At 31.2% G+C, this 13,623-nt stretch overlaps 1 protein-coding gene across 1 annotated transcript; it reads left to right on the forward strand.

The window, feature by feature from the left end:
• Nucleotides 1–4,178: 4,178 nt before the first annotated feature.
• Nucleotides 4,179–5,056, forward strand: LOC21398706. Its single transcript, XM_010096818.2, has one exon. It carries the CDS (start codon nt 4,421–4,423, stop codon nt 4,826–4,828), a length of 408 nt encoding a protein of 135 aa, XP_010095120.1. The 5' UTR covers nt 4,179–4,420; the 3' UTR covers nt 4,829–5,056.
• The last annotated feature ends 8,567 nt before the right edge of the window (nt 5,057–13,623 follow it).

Below are 13,623 nucleotides of genomic sequence, written 5' to 3' on the forward strand. Positions count from 1 at the left end.
TAATTGAGATTTCCCCGCTCGTGTTCATGTGTTTGTGCGGTCATGTCACTCACCACGTGTCGCGATTTTACTGGCTTGTCGTATAACTATTTCGTTCTTCTCTTATGGTCGGTGAATGCAAGTTTCGGATAAATTTAGGTGGGACCCTCTCAGTCTTCACCCGAGAAATGAAACTCTCTGACGACGAATATGAGCCGTTGGATGCGCCCAGCTGGATGATCGAATTGCTTATCACGTACGCCTTTTACCATATCCAATCATTACTGATTAGTAAAATATTTCGTTTATTACTATCGTTGGCTACGTTCTCGGCTCGGCTCGACTCGGCTCAGCTTGGTATTACTTTCCTTTTCTTTCTTTTTTTGGTAAAGTTTACAAATGAAGATTCATAAAATAAATCATTAAGAAATGAATTATTAAAAAATTAAAAATGAGAAAGAACGTTTTGAGTTCAATCCATAAATTGAGGTTATAACTATCAAGTTGCATCAGTTATTAGATTTTATTCGAGCATAAAATAATAAAGTAATTTTAAATTCTGTTTTTAAGTTAAATAAAATGAAAATTATAACACTATAATAAAAAATAGACCAATAAAAATAAGAATTATTGAAAGCGTTACAGTAAAATTTTAATAAAAAGTTTTTATTCAGTAATTTTAATCTAATGGAATGTTTGTTTCCAGAATTTATTTTCGATTTTAAATCATAATTTTTAATTCTTTACAGTATTTTTTTCTTATAAAAAATTTAAATTTTAAAAATTAAAATCATGAATCATAATTCTGAATCTATGAATCAAATGTCTCATAAAAGTTTATCAATCTCACGTTAATTCTGACTTTTAAACTGTTTTAAAGTTGTCCCTTAAGTTTTACTTCATTTTAATTTCAATCCTCCTATTAACTGAACGTTAAGTATTTAACAAAATTTCTATAAAATAAGACAAAAATTGAAAATAGTTAAAATTTAAAGTTTATATGTGAAAATTAATTTTTGTTTTGTGTATTATTTTAGTCTCTAAAATTTAGATGTTTTAATTTTGATTCTTAATTTTGATAGATTTTGTTAGATATTTAAAACCTAATTAATGAAAAGATTAAAACTAAAATAAAACAAAATTTTAAAAACAAATTGTGAAACGCAAAAATTAAAATGAAATAGAAGGTACATCTCATAAACTATTCGAGATTAACCACTTTTTTTAATTGTTTTTCTCTAGAACAAACTTGTACTGTTTGGCGGTTCCGTACACTTTTACCTCTCCACGACAGTTTTTTGTCGTTTGTGGCATACTCTCGGCCAGTTATAGTGTTTCTTTTTTCTCGTCCACTTTAATTATCTCTTTTTTTTTTTTTTCTTTTATCTGCAATTATCAAAACGTCCCATGATCCCATCTATTATAGAATTTTAACATTTCAATATTAAAAATTTTTTTTCTTAGAAAAATCAATTGTACTTTTATATTATGAGAAAATTTTTATTTGAATCCACACTCAATAATTTAAATTTATAACTGTTTGTATCTAAGAAAAATTATAAATGGCCTACAAAATGATAACAAAATCCCTTAAAAAAGAAGCTAATAAAAAGCTTTTCCTTCCATAAAATAATTTTGTGATTTTTTTTTTGTCCCAAGATGTTTATGCTGAAATTTTTTGACCGCCATACTCTGGTTGATTGCTTCATAGTCATACTCAAGTCATGTGTTGATGGATTTGTATGCGCCCAAACATACATTACATAGCATTTACATGGTGATATTTAGTTCACGGATTTAAAATTATGATTTAAAATTATTCTCAATTTACGCGTATTTTTTTAGAAAAAAACACTGTATTACACGAATCCTCGTACCAAATACAATTGTGTTCCTATGGAAGTTATGCTAAAATATCCAAACAAACTGCAATACATATATGTAATTGGTATAGTGAATTGTATCTTTGATTGGTAAGACATTTATATTCCCATGGAACTTGCGCTATTATCATTTGTAGTAATTGCAGAAACTGTTTTTACGTTGAAGAAGTAAATGCAGTAGATGATTAGAAACTAGAAAAATCAGGACGTATAAATCGTGTTTAGAATTAATCTCATTTTTATTTGTTACGTTTTTCAAGAAAGAAAAAATGAAAACGTTTTTAAAACGGTGTTTGGTGCAATAAAGACAAAAAAAACAGAAATGAAAACGATTTTTTGATTTAGTGTAAAATGAGAGAAAAATGAAAAATGACTTTTAGTCATTTTTTATTTTTTGTTTTCATTTTTTCCTCTGTCGAGCAGAGAGAAAGAGATAGAGAAGAGATAGAGACATTAATGAGTTTTTTTATACTGAAAACAATCTCTTGATCAAACTACCAAATGCATTTTCAAAAATGATATATGTCAGAGATTGAAAACGTTTTCATTTTCATTTTCATACAAAAAATAAAATTATTTTGGAACGAGTTTCAAATGCGCTCATAATTTTGACATGCAGAGAAAGTGAGAGAAATTGAGGAATTAAGGCAACAAAAATTTCCTTGACAATGTGGTTGAGGAATTTTCAAAAGAGGGAGAACTTGCACAAATGATGATATATGTGTATATATGTGCAATATATGTCAACTTTTGCTCATATATAGAGTGGATTTTAAGTTAGAACTTGCACCAGTTTTTTCTTAAGATCTTTCACCAAATTACCTTACTAGTAGTTGAATTTGTTTGGTATGGCTGTGAATAATATGAGATTTTTGCCTTTTATTGGCAATTATGGTATTATGTTTAAACATGGAGTCTTGATATTTAAACTTATATATTGAAATATTAATTACTTTTCTAAATGATTCATGTTAATTTTTGTTATTAAGATAAAACTAAAAAAAAAAAAATTTTGCATGCAAGCTTGCCTTCTGAGGGTGAATGAAGCACCATTTTTTTAATTTTAAGGCGAATTGGAATATTCCTTTTTTCCAAAAAGTTGTCTATATAGATAGATTTCATTGTAACTAGGATCACGCCATAATAAGAATATCTCTATAATAAAGTCATATAAAATGATAACATCAATAGTGCACTATCCAGTCCTGCTAGTCATGGAAATACGTACCCACGCGTTTTATGACAGGATGAAAGCATCTTTTTTATATTAATTGTGAAAATTAAGATGACAACATCATATCAACATAGCGCAGACTAATCATCATACCAATTACATATTTCGGGTTTTTTCTTTTGAAATGAAAAAAAAAAAAAAAAACCTGAAATATGTAATTTGTGTGATGATTAGTTAAAAGTCGTGAAAATATTAAATCTCGTTAAAAATGTTTAAAAAAAATAGAGTTTTGTTATGGCACAAGTGTTTTTCTTTGACACACATGTATGATGCATCGCATGCAAAAAAAAAAAAAAAATTTAATCATTAAATAATTAATTAATTAATTTAAATTAAAAATTAAAACATTAATGAGAGAGTTTTTTTTTTATTTGAAATTGGACAGCTAATATTAGGCCTACCTTCTTGTTATACAGAGTTCACTTATTCTTATATTTGATTGACAAAACGGAAAATGATTATGTGTCACGTAATAAAAAAAAATACCACATATTACATAATAAAATACAATTTATATTTTGTTTTGAAATTATCAAATAACAGATATTAAATCCAAAAAGATATTTCTAGCCTCTCATCTCAAGATTTTTGGACGTAGAAAAAAAAAAAAATTTTCCTCATCTCAAGATTCAAACGCTGAAAAGTTCATGAAAGACCAAGGAAAATACCCAAGGAGTTGAAAAGGGCACCATTTGACCAATATTACAATTATTAATTAGGAACATCTACAGAATTCTGAATTCTTTATTAATTAAACAAAGTACAAATATCAAATTAAAAAAAATCAAAACAACGTACAAAATTAAAGATCAAGAAATAAAGCTCAGTTAAAGCTCATGAGCTCCAATCCAGACAAAGTCAATGTATCTAACCAACACACCAAGGAAGGGGAAAAAAAAAAAAAAAAAAAGCCGTGAGCCATAAGAAAAGTAGCTGTTTTAGGCAGCCAACTTACTTAGAGAGAGAGAGAGAGAGAGAGAGAGAGAGCAGACAAAAACACACAAACTTTAGAGAGAGAAACATTTAACTATTTAAGCCATAAGATTGGCGGTGACCGCACTCAATGCCTTTACATTGTGACGCCATCTGACAACACAAACAATCAAAGTGTACTCACTACGATTTAGATTCCCTCAAAATAAAAAATAAAAAAAAGAAAGCCCAACCCCCATTTCTAGGTTCTATAAATCTCAACTCTTTTCCCTCTTTAAACCCTTCATTATTCACTCTTTTTCATCACCCCATAATACAAATATCCCTTTTTTTTTTCCTCCTTAAACCACAATTTCTTCTCTCACTTTTTGATCTTTTTTGTCACATTCTCATGGCTGAATTCGAAGAGTACCAAGAATCCGAGGTTATTTTCTCCGACGACGACAACAACAACGAAGGCACCCACTTTGATTTCCAAGACATGATTGTGTCCCTCAAGTCCTCATCCAATTCCAAGATTAAGAAGAAGAAAAGGGTGGCGAATTCGGTGCCGCTCAATATACCGGATAGCGTATTCCGCTTCGCAGATAAGCGTGACGTCGACCGGGATTGGGACGACGAGGAGGACGGCAACGACGACGGTGAATTGGTGCCGCCGCACGTGATCGTGGGGCGGCGGATGGCGGGCGGAAAGATGGCGTACTCGGTGTGTACAGGCAATGGGAGGACCCTCAAGGGACGGGATTTGAGCCAAGTTCGGAATTCCATTCTTAGGATGACTGGCTTCTTGGAAACATGACACCCCCAAAAAAAAATTCAAAAGTATATGATATGATATGATCCTCGCAAGAATTATTAGAAAAAATTGTTGCATCAATATTGTTAATTATTATTAGATGAGAAATGAAGACAATACAAAGGAAAAATGAGGGATGGTAAAAAGTGTTATTACGTCCCTTATTGTTAGTCATTTTTTCATCTTCTTTTTTTTGAATAATTGAATTGGGATTGATTAGGAAGTGAATTATTTTGATGGGTTTTTGTTTATGTGTACATAGATATAATATATATTTTTATTAATGGTGGGTTTTTCTTGTGACTTATTTTGAGTTAATTAAACTTGGATTCCTTGCCTTGGAGGTTTTGTTTAGGACTATTAATTATATACATCTGTACTTGTAGAAGTGCTTTGTGCAGCTTACAGCTTGGGTATTTCTGGTTCTGTCTATGATGAAATATGGAGGTTTTGCAGTACTTTGCAGTGCACCACTGCTTTCATTACTCAATACGGTTGGAGCTTTATTTGTCTTGGTCTCGCCAGACCCCAACATGAACAGCCTGGTCTGGAGAGTGATGAGATATATATATATATATATATATATATATATATATGGGCATGTCTACAGTAGGGAGCCTTTTCGTCCCTACCGATGGGGTGAATTTACAGTGACCCTCTCATTAAATATCAATGGCCCAGAATAAGCTTTCACACTAGAACAGTCCTAAAAGTAAATCAAAAAGAAAGAAAGAAAAAAAAAAAGAAAACTTTTCTTCTTCAACATAAACGGCACAACACCGTCCAACCACCGCCGCTTGTGCCGCCGCCGACCACCGCCGCCAAATGCCACCACGACGTCACGATGAACCCATTTTGCATCACTCCGTCCGTCGCGAGTTGTTATTCACAGCCACCTCCAATCGCTTCAGAGGAGCTCGACGACCAAAACCCTCCAACTTATTCGGCGAATCTCAGCCGAATCGCCGCCAAAAACCTCCGCGACCCACTGCCCTTTTGCGCTCCGTCGATTCGTTACGCCACCGCCGTCAAAGTTGACTCAGAGCGACTCAAAATGACAGCGTGATGAACTCCCCAGGTTCAACGTTCAAGCCTCTCAGCGCCGCCGGCGAGCTGTCCGATGGTGGAGAAGAAGATTGAAAATTTTGTTTTTATTTTTTAAGCTTAAAAATATAATGGTTTTTTTGTTATTTAAGCCCGTACATTTTATAAACTTAAATTTTCAATTCTAAAATTTTACAATTAAAATTACTTAAAAAATATCATATTTAATATTTTTTATTATAATTAAAAATTTTAAAAGAATATTGAATTAAAAATTTAAATTCACAGCACGAGGCCTTAATTATTGTCATTGTTAAAATGATACTTGTCTGTCCCAAGATTCCCACGAGGGGGTGGCTTGTTGTTGGTTGGGTACATGCTTGGCTGCCGTCGCCGGGGAGTGGGTTTCAATTTGGTCTTCGTGTAGTTTTTTTTTTTTTTTTTAATTTTCTTTCCATCTTTGGGGAGTGAGAATCTGGGCGGAGCAAAACTATGCTCACCAGAGATGGGAGTCACGGTGACCGGGTGTGATGGCGGCGGGTCGGTGGGGGTTGGGCGTCGATGGGTCGCAGAGGAGGACATAGCGTTGTCATTCATTTTTTCTATTGTGTGATTTTCCGAAAAAAAAAAAAATTGAGTTTAGGCTGCAGCCTGCAATACAATGTGGGAGAGACTATATGGACCATCTCTCAGATTTGATATGAACCGTTGGATCTGACCCTACCGTAAGGAAACGTTTGTAAACATGACCTATATATATATATATATATATTTGATTATTTCTTTTTAAGTTTATGTACATTTAAGTCTCTTTTTTGGTTTCTAGATTTAAACAGAAAATCAAATTTTCACAAGACAAAACTATAGAAAAGTAATTTAAATTATGATTCAAACTAAGGTCCAAACAACATTATTCACTGCTTGGTTAATTTTGACAATTGGATTCTTATTAAGAGGGATGAAAATGGAGTTAAATATTCTTCCAAACATGGGAATTAAAGGAATTCATTATTCATATATCTATTAATTCATGTAAGTTTATTCAACTTTAAAGCTCGACAATTTCTGATGTGTAGATATTATTATACACAAAGGCAATTCAAATCAAAGATAAAGTAAGTAAGTTGGTTTGTAATTAAAAATACATGAATATGAACACGTTTCTTTCCTCGCTGCAAAAGTAAACTCGATTAACATTTTTTTAATTTCTTCTATAATCATTGCGCTTGCAGATATCTATAGTTTAATCTTGTCTGTATGACAAGAAGTATGTGTATGATTAATATGAAAATATATATATATATATATATCTGACAAAAAAAAAAAAAACGGAAAAGAAAAGTCTGAAGATTAGAAAAGTTGGTTTAAACCTTAACTAAATAAGAGTTAAGAATTCCTTAGATTCGGATCTTTGGCTCCTTGTACATAAATTAACTCCGGGTTTCAGGGATCAAACATGATTCCTAGCCATTTAGGTGCATAGACTAGCACCAATCTTTTGAGCAAATAATTTAAAAGACATAGGAATAATACATACATATACATACATATTATACAGACACAGAGATATATATAAGTTTATAAGTATATTCTTTTGGCGCAAAGCGTGCATGCTAATACAAGTCACATTAATGTGAAGAATAATTCTGAAAGTTATTCATCAACTTTCTTATTGAAAATTTGAAATGTGATTGCTTGTGCAGGATTTAATATATATGAAGCTGGCCTGAATTTGTGGGATTCCGCCGAAGAAATCAGGCGTTTGAAATTTCACAAACTTGAGATGACTTTATATTAGAACAAGAAGCTTGTCAATAGTTCAAATAAATATATATATATATATATATGAGCCATATACATATATATAATTAATTTCACTAATTACAGTTTTTCAATGTTAATCCTTGTTATGCAGTAAATTATATGATAAGTTGATCATCCGTATGACGTAAAACAAAATAAAAGTTGTATCGTGGCCATGCAAATGCACTTGTCCATGGCGATTTCAAGACTGCAAGGAAATGAAAAGAAGAAAAAAAGTTAAAAAAATTGTTGTAATTGGGGCCCATTATTCAATGGCACTTGTATAATATATCTCATAGACATGCGGTATATCAACTAGAAACAATCGATCACTTCAGTTTTAACATTTTGAGGATTTTGATTGATGCTTGACTACAAGGAATTGACAATATATCCTATATTATTAGAGCTCTATATTAAAAAAATAGGAAATTTGTTAAAAAAAGGAGCAGGAAATTTTATTGTTATTAAAAACACAGGCAAAAAAAAAAAACAGAGAGAGAGAGAGAGATGATTTTTCACGAATGAGAAAAATCATCTGTAAAATTCTCAACGCGATCTAGATTTTTGTTCTTTATTTTTTGGGAATTAAAAAACAACAAAATATTCATGGAACTTTTTGGGAAAAGATTGTCACTGATCATCAGTTTTCTGCCGATTTGAGCGTTTTGGTCCACAAATAAGAGCACTCCAAACCAGCCACATATAGCATCGATATGATTATTAAATTAACACTATTAATTTAATAATCATATCACCTAACAATAGATTAGCGTATAACAATAATCAAATTACAATGTCAATTAAATCGTCAATACGATCGCATAAAGAAACAATCCCCATGACACCGAAGCCACGTGTAGTGCACGAGGATACGTAATATGCTATGATTCCACGTGTAGGGTGAGGATCAACTTGTCAGAAAGGGGCCAGACATTGTCGGCTCATTATCCAATGACGTGGACCACATCGCAGCCAGAAATTCTTTTAAAACGCGTAAAAATATTTTCTTATTATTATTATTTTTTTGCATTATTTTGGTATTTTTGCTCTAGTAGAACTTACATTATTTAAGTAAAGATACGATTGGTTCTACCGTTCACTTCGTTGATTTAAATTTGTAATTTGAGTTGAGATGTAATTTTGTGTGAGAATTTTTTACTGTAGCAAAAAAAATAGATATGACTATTTCTGAGAGCTTTTTACTGTAGTAAAACTTGAATTCTAAACTCGAATCGATAAAATGAACGGGGTCTAAATTATTGCACCTAGTGCCTCGTCGGTTTGCTTTTCTGTGGAAAAAAGGAAAATGTTGTGCCACTGGCTTGCCTTCCAATCTTTAATTGAAAAAGAAAAAAGAAAATGTTAGAATTAAAAATTGAGAAAAGTAGTGAGTCTAACATGGTTTTTGACGACTAAATCAAATCCAACATTGACAACGGAGAGAGAGAAAAAAAGACTCATCATCGTCATCTTCTTCTGATGTTATTATAACTGAGGGTTGGTTTGTTTATTATGTTTAAATTTATAATTTTGATTCTGTTATAGTGTTTTTTTCTTATAAAAAATTTAAATTTTAAATGTCAAAGTCAAGAATTACTGATTAAACGCATGAATCAAACGGGTGGTTGTTGACAAGGGCGGAGGGAGGTGAGGCCGGGGGCATCTTTTTGGTTTTAAAATTTTACCCTATAGTTTTTAAATGTTTTCATATATTCCCCCTTCATTAATAAAAATTTTAAATTATCTTAACCAAAATCTAAACTTTTTTTCCTATTAAATCTTATACTTTTAAATGTATTTAATTGAAATTTTTTACTTTACTCTAATTAAAACTTTTATTTTTTTTTCAAATTTGCCACTTTTAAAATATTTTTTTAAATATAATCTTTATTGTATCAAAAGTGAGCCTCACCTAAAATAAATAAATAAATAACCCAATAAAATTATAATTCTCAAATGTATCCATAATTAAGTAGTTTTTTAAGTAACCCTCTCACTTACTATTTGCTCATAAACCACTTTGCTTTAATTTGCTTCTGTTGGGGTAATAAATAACTTTTTTAAAACTTGCACTTTTCTCTTTAAAATTTTTTTTCACGTATATATAAAAAAATTCAATAAACTAATCAATATGCACATACATTTTTTTTCAACTAATTAATAGTATTAAGAGTTAATATTATTAGTGTTTTTAACATTTTTAGTTTTGAAATAAAATTCTGACACCGCCTCTGGTTGTTGGGATGCTAATGATACTTGGGTTAAGAGTTTTTTTATTTTTTATTTTTTTGAATTCCTAAGAAATAGTTTATTTATTTATTTACTTTCTCTGTATTCTCCAAGCTATAGTATTTGTATGGAATTAATTAGCTCCGATTTCTTTTAAAGTCACAATATATAATGTATATATCCATACATATTTAATATGTATATGTTAATGTATATTTATGATCAGAAGATAACAATATTATAAAACGAAGCAATGTGGATTTAGACTGAAAAAAAAAATTATTAGAGACACATTCACAATTACATCGAAAATGGTTCTTTTTTTTTTTTTTCCCTTTTTGGGAGGGTGATATATATAGTAATAGTGAAAAGCTAGCTATACATATATAATCATACAAAAATAAACTGTTATTTGAAACTTGAGCCAAAAAAAAAAAAAAAAGAAAAACTATGATTTGAATCTATTTCCATTTCCAGATAATAAGGAAAACAAAAGAAAAGAAAGAGCCAAAAGAAGATCAAAAAGTTGCATTTCTAGGGTTCGGTAATAATAAAACTATTTCACTTCAATGTGGAAACAATATATCAAACAAAAAAAAATTACTATGAATTCTTGACTGAATTTGATGTAGAGAAGTAGAAGACATTAACAATCCCACAAAAATCTCTAACCTTTTAATTTATCTAATCTAACTCTAACTATATAAAAGCCGGCAATGAGTTGTTGCCGCTCCAGTTGACGCATGGCAGGTCGTTCCGTTCCCCGTTTCGCGCCGTTTTTTTATTACTTTTTTACTAATCTAACTCTAACTATATAAAAGCCGGCAATGAGTTGTTGCCGCTCCAGTTGACGCGTGGCAGGTCGTTCCGTTCCCCGTTTCGCGCCGTTTTTTTATTACTTTTTTGACTTTTTTTTTCTTTATAATTCGTGTTTTTCATTGCTGTTTCTTCAACTTCACTAAAGTATTTTCCTTTTCTTCCCTACTTATTTTTACTACAATATCTATATATGTTAGATTTGTGTTTCATTAATTTTATTAATCGTTTTTATACTAAAATAATTTTCTCAAAATACTATCAATCAAATATTTTTCTACTTCTCGTATGTGCACCCTAATTAGTATTCTATTTATTTATTTCTAAATATTTTTATATGTAAAAAAAAACTACTTATGAAATAATTATTCGTAAATATGCCCTTACTTAAACATCTTTTTGTTCTCTATAACTCAAATAAATTTAATATTATTCATCTTAAATAAGATGTCACTTGCATGTAGAGATGTAATTTTATCCGAAAATGTATTTATCCGCGGAAACCCGCCTTAAATAGGTTAGAGAAAATCTGGTTTAAATGGAGACATATTGAAATGGGTTAAAGTTTTAACCTAATGTGAGTCGCAACGCGAAAATAGAATTAAAAATTCTCGACTATATTCCTCATTTACCCACCCCGTTTAATTACATTATATTTTTTCATATAAAATATATTTTTTGTAATATACTATAATATGTAATATTAAGTATGATATATTACATAATATATACATATATGAAAACACACATTTTATACACCTATATTTTTAAATCAAAATTTTTAAATATGGCTCATTAAAAATCATACATCTATTTAATTATTTGTTAATATCTCTTAATATTATATATTTAAAATCAAAATGAATTTCTCTAATAAACTGCTCAACTAACTCACACACGATAATACGATGTGCGGAGCAAGTCCTAAAAACTAGTAACCATTAAAAACGACAATTGTCACATTTCCACAGTTTGCATGCATTTTCAAAACTGTTCTAACTGGGGGGGAAAAAAAAAAAAAAGAAATCTCAAGAAGCAGCTTTCAGAAGTCATAAGAAGAATCTATTTTATGCCAATCCAAAACTAAAAGAATATATTAGGATTGGTCACGTACGTTACTATCAACCAAAAGTTAGAAAGAAAAATGAAATAAATATTAATGCAAATGATATACAAGTCAACCAAATAAGATGGAAAGAAATTGAAGGACACAATCAAGAGATGAGTTACGTGTTGGTAAGAACTATTCCCATGGTTTGCGCTGCTTCCTGCAGTTGCCACGGAAGAGCAGACTAGAGAAGTAATAATATTTATTATTCTTAGCATCTTTACGTTATGCCATTATTAATATTCCATTATTTTTTGGACAACTTCTTGGCTGTTTTTTGACTATAATGTTATTAATTGGTTACACTCTTAAGCGACCTACGTGGCACTCTATTAATAATGATTACTACCCACCTTATCCTCTAATCATATATGCAATGCTATAACGGTGTAACAAGCTAACTTTATTAAGTAATGTGTTCATGCACTTCTTTTATTTGTTTGTTTGTTTGTTTTGGTTGAGGATGTGTTCATGAACTAATTTGCTTGTTATAATCAGATAATTAAACTGGATTTCAGCTTTTACGTATGAATTATTTGTCTGTGTATCTTAATCACTAATATTGATGAAACCATCCACCCTTTGGCAACGTTACATGTTAATGCTTGCTGCCCACCTCAGCAGAAAAAAATGTTTTCTAATCGACAATAAAAATGTTTAAGAGTGATGTAACATGTTTTATTAGGACCTTCTCTGATACGTCAACATATCAGTAAGTTAGATGTTTTAACTGTTAAATTTACATAAAATTACATAAATATCAAAAAATACACATATTTAATAGTTAAAAAAACTTAACACAACATATCAGATAACCTCCGTGTTTTATTATAAGAAAAGACTAAAATACCGTACCCCTAAAATCCGGTGTCCATGTATTTTTTAATCCGTTGATGGTCAAAATTAGTTAAGCTCACCATTAGATAGATATGCCCACCCACACTAGATTTATGGGAAAAAAACACACTCAAATCTCGTATATGAAGGCCTCGTTCGTTTCGCTGATTCGAGTTGAGATATGATTTTATGTGAGAGCTTTTTACTGTAGTAAAAAAGTTAAATGTGACTGTTTCTTAGAGCTTTTTACTGTAGCAAAACTCGAATTTTAAACTCAAATCGGTGAAGTGAACGGGGCCGAACTCTTCACAGCCGTCGGAGTAAGAGGAGGGGGTCACCGGATCTTTGAGCAACGACTCGTCGCGATTGGGTGGCACCCCACCACCATGGGTCGTCATTTTGTCGGGAACCATCGAGACAGAAATCAATCGCAATCCCAATTTTGTCGTGGAACCCCATGACCTCAATCGCCATCCCATCGATGGTCGCGGCATGACCCATCGTGACTGAGGTAGCGAGCCGATAAAGGTCGCAATTTCATTAGGGCGGAGGCGAGCTCCATGGTCGCCATCGTCCCTAGCTCCTCCGCCCCTTCTGGCTGTCACAGTTCCGCTAGCGGATTTTTTATTTTATTTTATTTTTTGGGATAATCATATTTAGAATAGGTTGTTATCAAATGATGTGATGTCTATTTTTGTTTCCTTGAAACTGCGATCTAGAACCTAACTTTCAATCGGACGGTTTTTTTATTTATTTATAAAAAAGATAGGTCCCCATAACATATCCGTACAAGATGATATCGTCGTTAGCTAGCTCTTATTAGGAAAAGTTTTCTAGTACCGCTTTATTATATTCTTGAAGTTTAAACTTTAAAGTCTTCTTTAGGAAGAGTATTTTTTACGAAATTATGGTCTGAAATAGCTTTTGTTATTCTTTTTAAATCATTTGGTTAGTGCAT

The sequence above is a fragment of the Morus notabilis genome, unplaced genomic scaffold (assembly GCF_000414095.1).
Source record: "Morus notabilis unplaced genomic scaffold, ASM41409v2 Scaffold1187, whole genome shotgun sequence".
NCBI classification, from domain to species: Eukaryota; Viridiplantae; Streptophyta; class Magnoliopsida; order Rosales; family Moraceae; genus Morus; species Morus notabilis.